Source organism: Pongo pygmaeus, chromosome 12 (assembly GCF_028885625.2).
Source record: "Pongo pygmaeus isolate AG05252 chromosome 12, NHGRI_mPonPyg2-v2.0_pri, whole genome shotgun sequence".
NCBI lineage: Eukaryota > Metazoa > Chordata > Mammalia > Primates > Hominidae > Pongo > Pongo pygmaeus.
This window is the reverse complement of record NC_072385.2, coordinates 28,152,531-28,170,454: the sequence shown is the minus strand read 5'-3', so window position 1 is coordinate 28,170,454 and position 17,924 is coordinate 28,152,531. Positions and strand designations below refer to the sequence as shown.

Genomic DNA, 17,924 nt, shown 5'->3' with positions numbered 1-17,924 from the left:
GATTCCGGCCTTCTGACACACAAAATTCAATGTTTCCCTGTTTACGCCTGGTTGGTTAAGGAGCCTGGACGCTATTTTATAACAAATATCCACCATCTTGTTTCTATAATCAGAATCCATAACTAATTAAATGGAGAATCACATGCCTACAAAATAAAGGGATTACAAATTAAACTGACAACCAGAGAGTAGAAGAAATAAACGTTTCATCTAGTGACAAATATCACTGATACTGCCAGCATATGAATCGCAGACCAGCCACTGTGTGTCTCCAGTTTGCCATAGGAGATTGCTCTCTATGGCCTGATACTTAGGGTGCAGTCCACAGACCGCAGCATGAGCATCCGAGAGCCTGTGAGAAAGGCACAATCCCAGACCGCCACTTCAACACAATTCTCAAGGGATCCAGGTGCACACTGACATTTGAGAAGCTCTGCTCTAGAAAACTCAAGGTTGTGTGGGTTCCACACTTTCCCAGGTAAGAGGCATCAGGCATGGGTGAGTCCCTTGGTTCCTTCCTGGGCAAATGCTGCCGTTTCTCCCAGTGACATACTCAGACCCTCTCTTCAGACTCACATCAAGCCTAAGCAACACCTCCTTGTTAGTCCTGCATTTGGCTTCTTCTCATCCAAGTTTATGGACGGGTTCATATGTTCTGTGTCAAAACCACATTAAGGGCTTATGGTTTTCCTTAAACCCTGAAATTCCATTATGTAGAGGAATCAAAGGGAAGAATCCAAAAATAGAGAATAATTCAAAATCCTAAAGCAATATATAGAGTAATGAAAAACCAAAAAATTCATTCCACTTGGAATAAAAAAGGAACAAGAACAGATTTCCAAATCTGCCCTGAGAGTGTTTTGAAAATCAAATGGCATCTTTCAAGGAGAAACAGTGAGGTGTTCATTCACACTCCACTTTGTTTTTTGAGCCTTAAAATACAGTGTTCCCCCTTAACAATTCATATGTTTAACAGAAGTTATCACTGACTCTTTAAACTGGGAAATCAAGAAAAACGGCTTTGTTTCAAGGCGAGTGGCCTACATCCTTTCGGTCACTGTACTGACATTAGTCCAAGATGAAGAAACAACATGAAGCAGTAATAGCCCGGGATTTCGCCTCCCCTAAATTTCACTCCACAGTGGCTGTTTTGGTAGATGACACCATAGGAGGACTCTTCACTGCAATTCACAGATTTGTCTTTTTAATTAAGATCAGAAAAACCCATATTTGAAAGAATTCACACCTACATAAGAAGTTATTTTTAAAAATCCATTAAAGTGTCTGTCAGTGGGAATGTGTAAGTGACCCTGTGTTCCAGATCTCTGGCTGGGAAAGCAGAGTGAGTGACTGAGTGAGTGTGTGTGTGTGCACACGTGTGTGTGTGGTGACAGCATGGGGATGCACCCACCTTTGTACTGATGGAGGTCGGTCAGGTTCTCCTGGTATGTGAGGATGATGGTCTGGTACTGGGTGACAATTTGGCGCCGGAGGCTCTCCCAGCAAGGGGACAGCTCTCCCAGCTCCTCCAGCTCACACACTCTGAAAGCAAGACACAGATGCATCAGGCTGTGGGCTAACTAGTTTCCCCAGAGAGGCCCAGGAGGCCTACCCAGGACAACAGCATTTGCAGGGGAAGTATCACGGATGCCCAGGGCAGGCCAGGACAATGGTTACACTGCCTGTCTAAAGGGCAACTGGGTGGGAGGGGAGGACAGACAGCTACATGAAAAGCAGACCACTGACCACGTGGCAGTGTGTCCAGAGTAGCTTTTCACGGGAACTTAGTCTAATGTTCCAGGGAAACTAAGTGGAGGTGGGGAGAAGGAGACAGGCTGCTAGGGAGAAGCTTTACCCTGATGACCTGCAGGTGCCCTCAAGCACAGCCCACCTGAGTCTTGGCAAAACAACATGTGATCCTCCCGGAACAGAGAGGACTGCAGGCTGTGAGTAATCGCCATGAGCCACCTCCTGCTTGCCTCGTCATCTCCCCTAGGAGGCTATCAGGACAGCGCTTCTCATCGCCTCCCAGGTTCTCCTGAGGTATGGGCCTTCTGCCCTCCCCCTGATAAGGGAGCTGCAGAATCTAAAACCGCTCAGCTGCAGCCTAGAGTTGGCTCCTCAGCAGCGGAGTTCCACAGATCATGCTGCCGTCACAAGCCTTTCTGTCTCATTGCCATCCTTTTTGGGTATGGGACAAGGACCATGGGAGCTGGCACCTCTGATTATTCTTCCTTCCGTGTCTATGTAAGAGAGGAGCTAGACTGAGACCATCCTGGCTAACATGTGAAACCCCGCCTCTATTAAAAAATACAAAAAATTAGCCGGGAGTGGTGGTGGGCACCTGTAGTCCCAGCTACTTGGGAGGCTGAGGCAGGAGAATGGCATGAACCTGGGAGGCGGAGCTTGCAGTGAGCCAGGATCGCGCCACTGCACTCCAGCCTGGGCGACGGAGCGAGACTCCGTCTCAAAAAAAAAAAAAAAGAGAGGAGCTGTCTGAACCTAAAAGTGGCCCGCTGTGTCACTGTGGATGAAATCAGGCCTCACCTTGTCTTTATGTGTGTGCTTGACAGAGGCACAGGGTAACAGAAGGGGGAAGGGGGAAGAGGAGGAAGGGAAGAGAAGAAAAAGAGGAATTGTTATCTCCAAAAAAATAAAAGCTATATAAGAACTGAAATATAAATTCCTTAGCTCAGCAATGAAGAACAGCTACACAATCATAACAGCAAAATCACAAGATGGATTTAAAAACAAAAAGCATAACCAAATTAGGAAAATGGGGACTGGGAAGGTTAAAAGGCCAAACCCTCAGCATAGAAAATCGGTAGCTAATCCCTGAAATTGATTAATGAAGAGAACTCTTTACACATATATTTGGAAATACATCACTAAACACTAAAACTCTCAAAAAGTGGTTGTTTCTGGGAAGTAGATCAGAAAGTAGAGCCCCAAGTTGTTTTTAGTTAAAAACCTTTCCGCGATTTTTTTTTATACTGCACTCATGTTTTCCTTTGAGAAAGAAAAAAAGCTAAATTTTATATAAGTTCTTAGGAAATCTGACTTGTCTAAATTGTTTTTAAAAGCTGTGCCATTTTATTATTATTAAAATGGCAAAATTAATATAAAAGGACACCCAGAGCAGGTAGGGCTACGTGGCCAGCTGGCCCCATGGCCTCAGGCCGCTCTGAGCACAGCAGCTGTCTGCCAGGCCGCTGCTAGTTTCTCTGGAATGTGTCTGCCCGTGTTCATGTGGCGGCTTCCTATGCTTCAGGTGTTAGTTTAATGTCATCATCTCACAGAGGCCTGCCCCTATCACCCTCTTTCTTCTCACAGTTCCCTTTTCACTTCCAGCACACGCTGAAACATCTGGAGTTCCTGCATGAGGTTCCCAGTTGTTTCCAACCAACACCCACGTTGAGCTCACCAAGAAGCCTCCCACACCGAGAACAGTGCCTGACATGTGGTTGTTGCTAAAAACAACAACAAAACCCTTGAACTAAAGCACTTGTTAAATGAATGAACTCTTGGCTAGGAATGGTGGGTCATGCCTGGAATCCCAGCTTTTTGGGAGGCCAAGGTGGGAGGATCACTTGAGGCCAGGAGCTGGAGACCAGCCTGGGCAACACAGCAAGACCCTGTCTCTACAACAAATGAAAAAATTAGCTGGGCATAGTGGTGTGTGCTTGTAGTTCTATCTGTTCAGGAGGCGAGGTAAGAGGATGATGGCTTGAGCACAGGAGTTTCAGGATGCAGTGAGCTATGATGGTACCACTGCACTCCAGCCTGGGTGACAGAGCAATACCCTGTCTCAAGCTAACAAAAAATGAATAAACTCTTTAAAGTTATAATACACCATGTAATGGGAAATTAAAACAGGAAAACTGAAGATACATGGAAAAGTAGATTGCCACTGTGTAAATATACACAAATATAGGCAAAGCTGAATGAAAATTTTTAAAATTAAAATATTAAAATATGTGCATATATAGAGAAAGCAATTGGCAAAATATTAACAATTGGTGATTTTAGGTGAAAGATATCTAGGTGCTCATTGCATTATTCTTGCTTTTTTTTTTTTTTTTTTTTTTAAACGGAGTCTCGCTCTGTCACCCAGGCTGGAGTGCAGTGGCGCGATCTCGGCTCACTGCAAGCTCTGCCTCCCGGGTTCACGCCATTCTCCTGCCTCTGCCTCCTGAGTAGATGGGACTACATGCGCCCGCCACCGCACCTGGCTAATTTTTTGTATTTTTAGTAGAGACGAGGTTTCACCGTGTTAGTCAGGACGGTCTCAATCTCCTGACCTCGTGATCCACCCGCCTCAGCCTCCCAAAGTGCTGGGATTACAGGTGTGAGCCACCGCGCCTGGCCTCTTGCCCTTTATTTTTAAGTTTGATGTTTTTTCCAAGTAAAAAATTTAAACAAAATAGCTCTTTGAAAACAGCAGGATTCTGGCTGCCTTGCTTTCTTTCACGCTTCTGTTATACTGTGTTTATAATTAACACCACTTGAGGACAAGGAGGAGAAATGACAATCTGAGACTATCCCCCAAAGTTCATATGTTGGAAACTTCATCCTGAATGCCACAGTTTTGAGAAGTGGGACCTTTAAGAGATGATGAGGTCATGAGGGCTCTGCCCTCATGAATGGATTGATGTCATTATCATGGGAATGGGTTGGTTATTGCAACAGTGGGTTTGTTATAAAAGCAAGTTTGGCCTTCTCTCAAGAGCGCTCTTGCTGTGTGATGCCTTCCACCACAGGATGATGCAGCATGAAGGCCCTCCCCAGATGCCAGTACCATGCTTTTGGACTTCCCAGTTTCCAGAACCATGAGTCAAATACTTTTCTGATCATTATAAGTTACTGAGTCTCTGGCATTCTGTTACAGCAGCACACAGTTAAAACAGAGACAGCGGACATAATCTGCACGGCCTGGGCCACCTGTTGGGCTTCTCCTCACCTTAGAACTGACAAAATATGCCCTGGGTTGAGAGATGCAGAAGGGTTAAGACCCTTATGGGACCACAGTGAGCTGACAGGTTATGCTCAGTCTTCTGGAGCCCTTATCTATGACCCTAACCTAGAAAACTACTGCTGGGCAGCTAGGATCAAACAATTACCAGTTATTTCTAACTTTCTGAAGGACCAGTGAGAGGGGAAAGAAAAGAAGAAAAGGAAGGCCAGGCATGGTGGCTCACACCTGTAATCCCAGCACTTTGGGAGGCCAAGGTGGGTGGATCACCTGAGGTCAGTAGTTTGAGACCAGCCTGACCAACACGGTGAAACGCCATCTCTACTAAAAATACAAAAATTAGCCAGGCCTGGTGGCGCACACCTGTAATCTCAGCTACTTCAGAGGCTGAGGCAGGAGAATTACTTGAACCTGGGAGAAGAGGCTGCATTGAGCTGAGATTGCACCACTGCACTCCAGCCTGAGCGACAGAGCAAGACTCTGTCTCAAAAAAAAAAAGAGTAAAGAAGAGAAGAGAGGAGGTTCTGAGTGTGGGACACACATCTGGGTTCAAATACACTGTCTTATGAAATCCTTGCACAGGAATCCATGATCCCAATGAGCAAACTGAGGCTTAGGCAAGCCAAGGCCACAGAGCTGCAGGGGAAGAGGCTGTGTTTGCAGTCCAGTCTATCTGATGCCAGTGCTCTGCCCGCTATATCTCAGAAAGGAAGGGGGACATGACATTGGTAAGATGGATAGTCAGTCCTTCCATGTGGCCTCACCTGGCTGCATCTTCCTCTAGTAGGAGCTTCACGAACTGCCGGGGCACGTGCAGGGAGAGCACGCTCTCTGCCATCTGCTCCAGGATCCGCAAGTGGTTACCATCAGTGGTTGGAAACCGGTACATGCGGCAGATGGCACCGCCGAACACTGAGGTGGGATGACAGGGGAGACAGGCTGCATATGAACTGGCTGCAGACCTGCCTCATGAGTTCTCCTCCCCCGGCCCTCAGGGATGGTGACACCTCAAGTCCTCTCACTGTTCATCTCATGAGAATTAAAACGCTTACACCTAAAACCCACCAAGTGGCTAGGTCTGAACATTTCTTCCCAGCAACATGCAATCTTCCTGTCCCAGAACATGTAACTAACTCTAAAGTGCAAGCAGCTGGGGGCAGGGAGGCTGTCGTCAGTCACCAACCCCAATGTGAAACAGGAAAGAGTGAGATGAAGTATTACTTCCCTGGAGTATTACTAATTCTTTTTTATTTTTTAATCCTCTTTCAAGGAAAATTATTATTGTTTTTTGTGATAACTCTTTATATGCTGCAAAAAGAACACAATGATAAGCAGCAGAGAGGTGACAATTAGGGTGCATGGCTGCAACAATCGCAGCAGGTGGGGAGCAAAGGGGACTGCAGGCCCAAGTGGATACTCACAAGAGAGGCAAGAATACCAAAGAAGGAAGCTGTTTACCAGATTTCAGCAAAGTGTCCTTTCGCAATGAAGCGTATTTGGATCGGATTCCTAATGCCTCCGTCAAGCTCTCATCGACGGGAAGAACCATCTGATAATGTATAAGGAAATGCACAAGAAAACTGTGAGATTCAGATGACTCCAGAACATTCAGCAGAAACAGTGGCCTAAATACATCATAACAGAACTCTTAAGATGAATACCCACCATGAACTCTACAATAAATATGCTGCCCAAGCCACAAAGTCATTCACCTCCCAGTGTGTTGAATCACTTCATGCACACACAATTCTCTAGCATGCATGGTTTCTCAGTCACTTCACCTTGTGTTTCAGTGTTCTGATGTGCAAAACGAAAGGAAGAGAATAAACGATGCCAAGGGATATTTCCAGAACTAACATTCTGGGCTTATTTTGGGTGAAATGAGACATCTCTGTATTGTACAACAATGACTACTTACCAGAGCTGGGGCTCTGAAATTAGAATTTTTCTTTGAGTGTGTGTGAGAGACTGTGCATGAGAGTGCGTGCAGGAGGGTGTAGCTAGAGAGGGGAGGAGGATCAGGGAAGAGGCGAGGATGTGAAAAGGTGAAGGTGTGCACCAGGAGACTGCAGGGCATGCATGTGTCTGAGAGAGGAACGTATTAACAAAACAGGACAGATGACCTGGGTCCTAAACGCCTCTTTACTTGCCCTCCACACCCCCCAAGTTGCCCCCTGACTGCAGTTCTTCCAGTAGGGCTCTTTCCCGCTCACTCCTGCCCTCTAGAAGTGGCCAGTGTGGCACCCAGAACAGAGGCAGGCTCCAGGGCAGCAGGGCTTTACAGGCAGGAGCCCTTTTCCCTGCTTCAAGGTGTGCCTAAGGAGGACCGGAGTGTCCATGGGGAGGAGCATCAAGCAGCAGGCCCTGCCCTTTGCTGAGCACAGAGGTTAAGTCCACGAGGGCTGCATTTTTACTGATTAATTCCCTTGCTCTTTCTAAGGGAGAGGAGGAAAGTGGCGTAACTCACCCTCCCATTGACAGTGTCCACAGACCGGGTCACAGGGGGACGTTGGTCTGACTTCTCCTCCATCTGCCAGCCAATCACGGTGATGTTACCCACACGGTCACTCTCTGCAGACCTGTGATGCACAACATGCTTTAATGAGTGGTGCTGCAACTGTGCTTCTTTTCTGCTGAAATACAAAGCCCTAGCAGTACTGGGTCATCAGGGTTCTGGGGGCAGCAGGGCCGAGCTGAGTGACCAGTCAGTCAGCATTCACTGTGCGCACAGGGCTCCTCCCAGGTGAGACAGACGAGGAAACCATGGGGCACAGTGGAGGGCTGTGTCTGAACGGACACGCACCACAGGGAAGTGTGGACGTGCTGGTGAAGTCAGAGGGGACCTCCCTGAGGAAGAGCCAATGCTGTTCCCAAGCTGTTGCCAGTGCCTGGGCTCACCCCTGCCCAGAGGCTGAGGGGGACACGTGTCAGAGTGAGGACTAGAGAACACCTTGTTCTGGCCCTAGGCCCTTTTCTGTTCCTTCCCATCCCACCTTCAGGCTTATATTAGCCCAAGGCCTGAGCCTGGACTCCAAGTAATAGAATCCAGCCAGGGCTTCCTGAAGCCCTTGAATCCTGATATGACACAGCTGATGCTACCCCAGCCTCAGTCAGCTTCACTCTGACATCCCAAAGGGTGGCTGATGGTGGCCTGGGCTCATCTGATTCATCCAGGGAGCCTGGGGACACCCTGGAACTTCAGGCTCTTTACAAGGTCTCACTTAAACCAGGTTCTAACTTTTTGTCTGGTCCCATCTACTGACCATTTCCTTTGTGATTTCCTCGCCCTGTCCTTATGCCTGTGAAGTCCTTTCCTGCTCTATCTGTTCAATCATCAACCGCCTTTAGCTCCTTTAAAAAGAATGATGTCCATTTTGTACATTTAACTCTAACCCAACTAGAGTTAACTCTGACACATGATGTAACTAAATATTTTTCTCAAAGCCCTTTCCCTTACACGATCCCTCTCATTTTACCTAAGATTGTTCCTTTTTCCTGAATCAAGTTCTCTAAACAAACTAAGCGCTGCTGCAGGGCTCTTCTCCTGTCCACTGATTAGACAGCCAACGCCTGCAATACTGTCTTTACTTACAGTAGCTTCAGAATGTCTCAATATTGCAGGGACTTAATTTTTTGTCAAATTTTCCTTGCTATTTTAGATTATTTTCCCAGATCACAGTTCTCCAATTTTTACATTATTCTGAAAAAAGAACACCATGTCAGGGTTTTGGTGGGAAGTGCCCCTAAAATGATTTGGAAGGATTGACATCCTGATATCTTTCATCTTTCCATCCTGGAACACAGTGGGGGTTTCTCTTTCATTCACTCATTCCTTCCACAAATATTTATTGAGCACCAGGCACTATTCTAGGTGTCTGGGAAATAGCAGTGAAGCAAAGCAAACAAAACTCCCTGCTGTCTGGGAGATTATATTCCACTGGGGAGGAACTAAATAATGGAGAAACACACTTAGTATTATTAGATATGTATCTAGGCTTTCCTTTAGGGCTCGGTACAACTGTGCTCATATCTCCTATGGATGCTAAAAGTTTCCATTCCCTGATAGGCTAAGTAGTTTGTTTCACCTCAATAGACAACACAGTGTCCCTAGGCAGACTGGCTTCTGGGAAGGGAAGGGTGCTCTCTCAGTACAGGAAGTGGGTCCTTTCCCCATCTGTCCCTGGACCTCTTCATTCCAGATCCTTTCAAGGGAATAAAACTGAATACCAACCTTAGTGTTAAATGCAACCTATGATGCCTGTCCTGGAGCAGATCTTTAACAATGAACGTTCCAGAGCCCAGTAAATACATCTAAGGAAGAGAAGGAAGAGAGGCAGCATTGGTGCACTTGCTTTGCTTCTGATGCAATTATCATGGCCCCAGAGAGTCCAGCTGACTGCTTCCCACAGCACCTCTTACCCTTATGTCAGAAGCCCAATGGGAAAGCTTAAAAATTCGCAAAGACAAATGCATTTAGACATGAGTTAACTTGTGAGCTAGTAGTGAAGTCAATCCATGTTCACCTCTCATTCAAACAATTACATAATTTTTTCAAAGGGAAGAAAATCCCACAAACTACAACACATTACTTAACTGTTCCCTGAGATCTATCTTTGACATCATACACGGAGAGTTTGACTTGTGTCATCTGATTGATTAGAGAGTCTTGAAAGAAGGCAATACTGCTTAGAAATATAGGATTGTTGGTTCCCTAGAACAGAAAAGGAAATAATCAGAACACAGGGTTGGATTTTTAAAATGTAATTGCTTTTGAAATACACCAACATTTTCAGAATGAGAAACTAACATTCTCACCGTCTTGAATCAACACAAATGCTAAAGGCAGCTTAAATAAATACATAAACAAACAAAAAAACTCTGCTTTTTAAAAGTGGTAAAAGAAGTCTGACACAGACCATTACAGATCCACATACAATAAATCAGCCCATTACACAAGCTGTGCCTGAGGACTCATTTCATGGGTTTCACACTCAACAGGAGGAATTTTTAAAAACTGAAACAAGTTGGATGTCCACATGCATTCTTAGTTTTATAACTTAAAGTGTAATGTGTATTTAGACCTACTACTTTGGGTTATTCCTTTAAGAGGTATAAACAAGCCGATGAAAGAGAGAAAATGAATGGGTTAAGTGGTTGATTATGTATTTCTAGAAGCCTGTGTTTGGAATAATTAAAGCCTGACTTTTTAAAAGCTATCCTTTTTTTAGGATCAGCTACTAGTTTTTAGATCATAGGTGACTATTTCCTGGCAGCTTGGCCATGTCCTCCAAAGCCCCATAATACCATACTCTCTCAGGCACCAGGTAATTATCACAGCCACTGTTCCCTGGGCCTCTGGCTCCGTTTTCTCTTCTTGAGATCCAGATTCAGGTGGTCAAGCTGACTGGACAGCTCCACGTGGGTGGGCTGCTGGGGCCTCAACCAACTCATCTCTCCCTCCACCCGCCCTTGGCTAAGGCCACCTTTGACTCCCTTTCCAAGCAGGCTAAAAGCCCGGGCATTCACTTTGGTGCCTTCTTCTCTGTCGTTCTCAGCCATCCAGTGATCGTGAACTCCCCTTGCAAGGTCCACCTTCAAAGTCTCTGTCATACGCTCCTTTCTTTCCACTCCCTCCAACTCTCACTCCCCCAAATGCCTGTCCTATACAAGTTAGGACATCTGGTCAGGTGACTCCCCTGCACAGAAGCCTACACTGGCTCACTACCATCTGCTGATAAACTCCACAGCCTTCAAGACTTTCTTTCCTTGCTCTCCTACTTGTGCCTTTCACACACTGACCAGGATACAGTTAGACCCCAAACCTGCATGATCCTTCCCTATGGTCACACATTTGCATAGCCACAACAGAACTTTGGCGTGCTCTTCACATGGAGTCCCCCGACTGGCTACCTGGGCATCACTTGGGAGCTTGCGAGAAATGCAGTCTTGGGCCCTACCCCAGACATACTGAAGCAGAATTTCATGAAGCCCCACCCTAGGAAGCCTGCTCTGATTCTCAGAGCCAGATAGGATCCCAGCCTCCTGGTGCTCTCCTCACCTTCCTACTCCAATACTTCCCATACTCTGCTGTGCATAGGGGCAGCCATATTCATTTCTGCCTCCCCACCCACCAGCTGGTCAATTCCTCAGGGTAGGGACTGTGCCCTGGTGGGCTCTGTATCATCCACAGTGCCTGGCACTATGCTAGATGTGTAGGTAGCACTCGACAAATGCTTAGAAAGCAGAATTGTTGATATGAACTTGGAAATAAGTTTCTAAGAGACTGAAAGGGTGGGCTAGCTTCCAAAATGCACAACTGGTGAAGAAGAAGAAATGCAGTTTAAGTTTGGTAATTCTTCACTTTACAAATAAAACTCTGCAGAATCTCATGCCACCAACTCCTACACTTAGTGTTATGTAATGTGCTCGATGATCTAAAAGTATCATCCATAAATGTTTATCCATAAATGTTTATCATGTAACTTAGTGGAAAAAGTAAACATGTGACACAAAACTCAAAAGGCTGTAAAAACAAAAACCAACAAAAATAGGGGTATGTCTGGACAAGAGGGTGGTAAATAGTTAATACTCTTCTAAGCTTTGATTAATAAGCACCACTCTTCCAAAGTAGCAGCCAATTGGAGGTGACAAGAAGGAATTAGGTCTTACCTCTTACAAGGCAATGAAGCTTACAGGATCATTGTTCAAAAACAAGCTGCCAATAGTTAATCAATAACTGTAAAGGATACGGCAATATAAATGCTACCCAGATGAGTAAATGTGATAAAAAATATCAATATACTGAAAACCCATGGGAAAATAGCAACAACTCATGTAAATACGGCTTCAGCTACAGATGCACAAGTAACTGAACATCAGGACAAGAGACACCACTAGAGCATGTCCCACAGCCCCTCAGAGAGGGACCACCAGCACCCACCTCAATGATCTCTGTCTGTGCGTGCTTCGTCCAGAATGCCTGAGGAGGGGTGGTGACACTCACCGCAACAAAACTATTTGGCTTTCGATCTAGTGATGGAGTATGCAGCTCACTGCAAGCTACAGAATCAAGATGGGAAAGAAATGAATCCTTTAAAACCAGACTCTCATTAGTTTTCTGTTCCAAACACACTCAAAGAAAGCACAAAGAGTAAATGACATTCAAAGAGATGAGACGATCACATCATCAGTTGTCACAGGGAGGAGATTTTTCAAATTTGAAACAATCTCTTTTCACGCCCCCTCCCGCCACCCTCCAAGACAGCAATGCCATAACTTCAGTGAAAGGCTGTGCTGACGGGGGCTTCCCATGTCCATGGAGTGGAACACAAAGCCAGAAATCTCATATAGGTCCAACCCTTCAAGCCGGACCTCGGTAACTATTCCAACTCTAACCAATTGAGTGAAGGAGCCACAGAGTCTATGAAATCTAAGACAGAGCTACCCATGCTTGCATCCTGTGACTGCTCTGGCTGATTCTGAGCATATGGTGCCCCACGTGTCTTGGCAGGTGGATGGATGGATGCTGGAAGAAAATTAGAATTCTATGGCAAAGTAAACAAAGCTCTTCTTTTTTTTTTTTTTAAAGTGAGCCATTGTTCATTTACAATCAATGATAAACCACATATATGACAATGGTCTCGCAGATTATAATGAAGCTGAAAAATTCCTATTGCCTAGGGATGTCATAGCCATCCTAATGTCCCAGCACAAACACATTACCTTTTCTATGTTTAGACACACAAATACTTACCATTGTGTTACAATTGCCTATAATATTTAGTACAGTAACATGCTGTCCAGGTTGGTAGCCTAGGAGTAACAGGCTATACATGTAGCCTAGGTGCCTAGGAAGCTGTGCCATCTGGGATCCTGTTAGTACACTCTATCATGTTCACACAAGGACGAAATCACCTAATGACACATTTGATAGAACGTAGCCCCACCATTAAGTGACACATGACTATACTTAATGCCACCAAACTATATACTTAAAAATGGTTAAAATAATAAATTTTATGTACATTTTATCGCAATTTTAAAAAATAGAAAAAACGTATTAACTCCAATTTAAAAATATATTATTGTGTCCACAACAGGTGAGACAAATGCACAGGAAATTCAGGGAGAGGAGGAGCGATGGGATGAAGAAAGACACTAATAAAAATGAAAGAAAGAACAAGGAGAAAAAAGGAGAGATTAAAAGACAGAAAAATACAAAGAGGGGAGGAGATACGAATTTGGAAAGGTGGGGAAGAGCAATACCTTGGCATGTTTTGAGGAGAATTTAGTTGGGAAGATATCTTTGTCATGTTCATTCAGAGAAAGTTACTGGCTATCGCCATCCTTTGAAAGGACCTGTGGTGATCTAACTAACCACTGTTCACAGCTTGATCTGCTCTTTTGGGTTCTAATTACACTTTTTCTGACATTAAGATTGCCATACCAGGTCGCTCTTTTGTTAGCACACACATTTGTGTGTGTGTGCGTGTTTTTCTATAGTTGCTATTCATGCAGCTATAACCCAGATGTTTACCCCAAATCTTATGTCTTTGAATTTTCAATGCTTTCTCTATTGGTGAACGTCCATCTGGAATCATCAGCCTTCTACTGAGGAACATCTCTTAGCACTGTTTATACTGTAAGTGTGGTGCTGACATTCTTTCAGCTTTTAAGGTTTGAAAATGTCTTTATTCCACCTTACTTCTTGAAGGAAATGTTCTCTTAAGTAGTCATTTTCTCTAAGCCCTTTAAATATATTGTATCTAGGCCTCTGTTTTTTCTGTTATGAAGTCAGCTGTCGGTCTAGTTGTTGCTACTTTAAGCGTTGTGTTTTCTGGTAGCTTTTATAATTTTCCCACTGAGTGTGGCTTCCAGTAGTTTTATTATGATGTGCCTAGGTACATTTGTTTTTATTTATTCTGTGAATTGTTGTATTAGTTTGGGAGAAATGCTCAACTATAAATATTGCTTCTGACCCTTTTCTGTGTTCCTTCTTAAAGATACAAAATAAATGTAATATTAGACCTCTCACTATGCTGTTTTTACTCTCCTCTGATTTTTTTTTTTCCCCATTATTTTTATTGCTCTGGCTTCATTTTGTAAATTTGCTTCTTGAAATTTTTCTTTTAATTCTAGAATATCTATTTGGTTCTTTTTATGGTTTCTAGTTCTCTGAAAATGTTCAATAATGTCTTTATTCTTCTTTACCTAGTGTTATGACTGAATGCTTGTGTCCCCCTAAAGTTTAAGTAGGTCTGTCCTCTGACACAAATCCCAAAATTTATGTGTTGAAATCTTATATCCCAATGTGATGGTATTAGGGGTGGGGCCTTTCAGAGGTGATTAAGTCATGAGGGTACAGTCTTCATGAATGGGATTAGTCCCTTTAAAAGAAGAGACACAAGAGCTTGCTTCCGCTGCTCTGCTCTCTGCCATGTGAGAACACAGCAAGACTACATCCATCTGCAAACCAGGAAGCTGGCCCCCATCAGACAACAGATATTCTAGTATCTTAATCTTGCACTCCTCACGTTCCAGAACTGTGAGTAATAAATTTATATTTTTTAAGTCACCCAGTCTACAATATTCTGCTATAGCAGCCCCTATTAACTAAGACATATAGTCAATAAGTTATTTTAGTGTCTGTCTCTTAACTGTAATATATACAGCCCCTTTGGGCCTATTTCTATGTTTATTATTTCTGTTCATATTTCTTATCTCCTCATGTTTCTGAGAATTCATGATTTTATGCTGAACACTATATTTTAAGAATTGCTTGTAGAAATTATTTGAGGTCTAAGACGGTGCTGTCTTTCTCCAGACAAGATTTGTAACTACTTCTGCAAGGTTCCAAGGAGCACTAGCACTCTAAAATATTTTTATTTACTTTCAGAAACTTAATGGACCTATAGCCCCTATGAACATCTGCTTCTGGTTCCCCTTACTCTAGAGGTTTAGATTTAGCCTTTTGGATTCTAGATCAAAGTGAGAGGGGTTTCAACAAGTATCCTTCCCCTAACGGACCCTAGAAAGCAATCCCTGTCACTTCTCACTGAGACACTGTCTAAAGCACTGAGCAGCCTCTGGACTTCTTGGCCTTCCTCTTGGGAACCACTGTAAGCCGTCAAGGGAATAAGTGAGCCTCTGCTCTCAGATTCTTTACTGTCCTATCAGTTCTCTGGTCACATGAACCAGATAGTTCAGTTTTTTTTTTTTTTTTTCACTTTTTCTAGTTGTCCTTAATGGTAGATTTGTTATTTATCTAGAAAAAGATTTTCTTTCTCCTTAGAATTTGTTAGTCTCATAGGGAGATGCCTGGCAGCTGGAATATTCTTGAGTCTCAAGTCCACTCTTCCCTCTGGAAAGAATTCTTCTGTTACTTCTGGCTTGCTGCTACTCCTCTTTCCAGCTCTCTCTCTGCTTCTAGGTCTCCTATCAATCAAACACTAGAACTCCCAAATCTGTCATATCTTTTCATCAACAATCTCTCTTTCTTGATATTTTGTCCTTGAACTGTGAGATGGTTCCTTCATTTACCTTCACAGATTTATACGTTTTCAGCAGCGTTGCTTTGATTTTTACTACGTTTAAGATATGATTCACATATCATAAAGTTCACCCTCTTAAAGTATACAATTCTGTGTTTTTTGTTTTGTTTTGTTTTTTGTTTTGAGATGGAGTCTTGCTCTGTTGCCCAGGCTGGAGTGCAGTGGCAAATCTCAGCTCACTGCAAGCTCCGCCTCCCGGGTTCATGCCATTCTCCTGCCTCAGCCTCCCGAATAGCTGTGACTACAGGTGCCCGCCACCACGCCCAGCTAATTTTTTGTATTTTTAGTAGAGATGGGGTTTCACCGTGTTAGCCAAGATGGTCTCGATCTCCTGACCTCGTGATCCACCCGCCTCGGCCTCCAAAGTGCTGGGATTACAGGCGTGAGCTACTGCGCCCGGCCCAATTCTGTGGTTTTTTTAAGACATTCAGAGTTGTGCAACCATCACCACAAATTCCTCAACATTCTCATCAATCCAAAAACAACAAGCCAAACCCATTACCCCCATTCACTGGTCCCCCAAGAAACCACTAATCTACTTTCTATCTATACAGATTTGTCTATTCCATGTATTTCATATAAGTGGAATAATACTATAGGTGGCTTTTTGTATCTGGCTTCTTCAATTAGCATATTATAAAGGTTCATCCATACTCTAGCAAATATCTGTACTTCGTTCCTTTTTATTGATAACATTCAATTGTATAAACACACCACATATTGCTTATTCATTTTTGAAAGACATTTTTGATGAACAGAAAATTCTTGGTTGTCTTTTTCTTTCAGCAGTTTGAATACGTCACCCCACCACCTTCCTGACTTCCATGGTTTCTGATGAGAAATTAGCTGTTACTCTTATTGATGATCCCTTATACATGATAGGTCACTCCTTTCTTGCTGTTTTAAAGATTCTGTCTTTGGCTTTCAATGATTTGAGTATGATGTATCAAGTGTGGACCTCTTCAAGTTTATCCTATGTGGAGTTCATTGGGCTTCCTGGATATGTAGATTCATGTTTTCCATCAAATATGGGAAGTTTTTGGTCATGATTTATTCAAACATTTTTATCTCCCCCCTTCTCGATTTACTCTTCTTCTGAAACTCTTATTATACCTATATTGGTGCACTTGATTGTGTCTCACAGGTCTCTGAGGCTCTGTTCATTTTTCTTCATTCTTTTTTCCTTTCTGTTCCTCAGACTGGATAATCTTAATTGACCTATCTTCGAGTTTGCTGATTCTTTCTTCTGCCTTCTCAAACCTACACTTGAGCCTCTCTTAATGAATTTTTCATTGCAGTTATTATAATTTTGAACTCCAGAATTTGTATTTAGATATCTTTATAGTTTCTATCTCTTCAAGTCTGTATTTGGTGAGACACTGTTCTCACACTTTCCTCAGTTCTTTGGACATAGTCGCCTTCAGTTATTTGAACATACTTAAAATAGCTGATTTAAAAATCTTTGTCTAAGTTAAACATTTGTGCCTCCTAGGGATGGTTTCTACTGATTGTATGGGTTTTTTCCATCTGTGTATGAGCCATACTTTCCTTTTTGCAATGTCTCATAACTTCTTGTTGAAAACTATAGACATTTTAAATAATATAATGTAAGATCTCCGGAATTAGATTCTCTCCCTTCCCCAGGCTTTGTTGTTGCTGCTCTTTTGTGTGGCTGTTTCTTCAGTGCCTTTTCTGATCTAATTCTGTAAAGTAACACTCTGTCATGTGTGGCCACTGAAGTGACTGCTTCATTAGGTTAGTAGTCGGATAATGGTTGGACAGGTATTTCCTTAAATACCAGAATCAAAGACCTTTGCTGTAGCTAAGAGTCCCTGTGTGTATACTGGGGTGCATTTTCAATGTTCAGGAAGGCAGTTTATAACTGCCTTACCCTTCATTTGCCACTTGCATAGAACCTCAGGGTCAATCTCAGGTAATTGTTTAGGGCCTTCTCACGTCTCCTGAGTATGCACACAGCTCTGGACATGTGCACAGCCCTTCACTGGCCTTTGAGGTTCCCAGGAATATGAAAGAGCTTTTCAAATCTCCCTGTGAATATCTCATTCCCCAGCTTTCCCTTTTAAGGTTTTTTTTGGTTAGCTTTTTGTTTGCTCCAACTGTTACTACTACCTCTGGCAGCTGCAATGTTAAAAAAATGGACTGTGATTGTTTTTGACAAAATTCTCAGGGAAAAAGCTGTTCTCACTGACTCTGAGTTAAGCCAAATAAAGGCAGGTACAGGATGTGGGGTTTTCCAGGGAACTGCCAGACAGGCCAAATAATGATAACTCTCTAAGAAAGGGGCTTTTTGTAGGCTCTCCAACCCCATTCTGTCCCCTTCAGTGACTTTTAGGCTATTGATTTTCACTATAACATCAAAGATGTTGCCTTTAAAGTCTACC

General features: G+C 43.5%; 1 protein-coding gene across 21 annotated transcripts in view; it reads right to left on the bottom strand.

Moving 5' to 3' along the window:
- Positions 1-17,924, bottom strand: part of INPP4A (inositol polyphosphate-4-phosphatase type I A) — a 145,405-nt gene that overhangs the window by 44,518 nt on the left and 82,963 nt on the right. For all 21 annotated transcript variants that reach the window (XM_054476491.2, XM_054476485.2, XM_063648481.1 and 18 more), the window contains 7 exons: positions 11,913-12,031; positions 9,567-9,683; positions 9,204-9,283; positions 7,440-7,551; positions 6,431-6,521; positions 5,737-5,884; positions 1,412-1,542 (listed from right to left, as the gene is read on the bottom strand). In XM_054476491.2, coding sequence (XP_054332466.1) covers positions 1,412-1,542; positions 5,737-5,884; positions 6,431-6,521; positions 7,440-7,551; positions 9,204-9,283; positions 9,567-9,683; positions 11,913-12,031 — 798 coding nt within the window. The remainder of the gene's footprint in view (positions 1-1,411; positions 1,543-5,736; positions 5,885-6,430; positions 6,522-7,439; positions 7,552-9,203; positions 9,284-9,566; positions 9,684-11,912; positions 12,032-17,924) is intronic.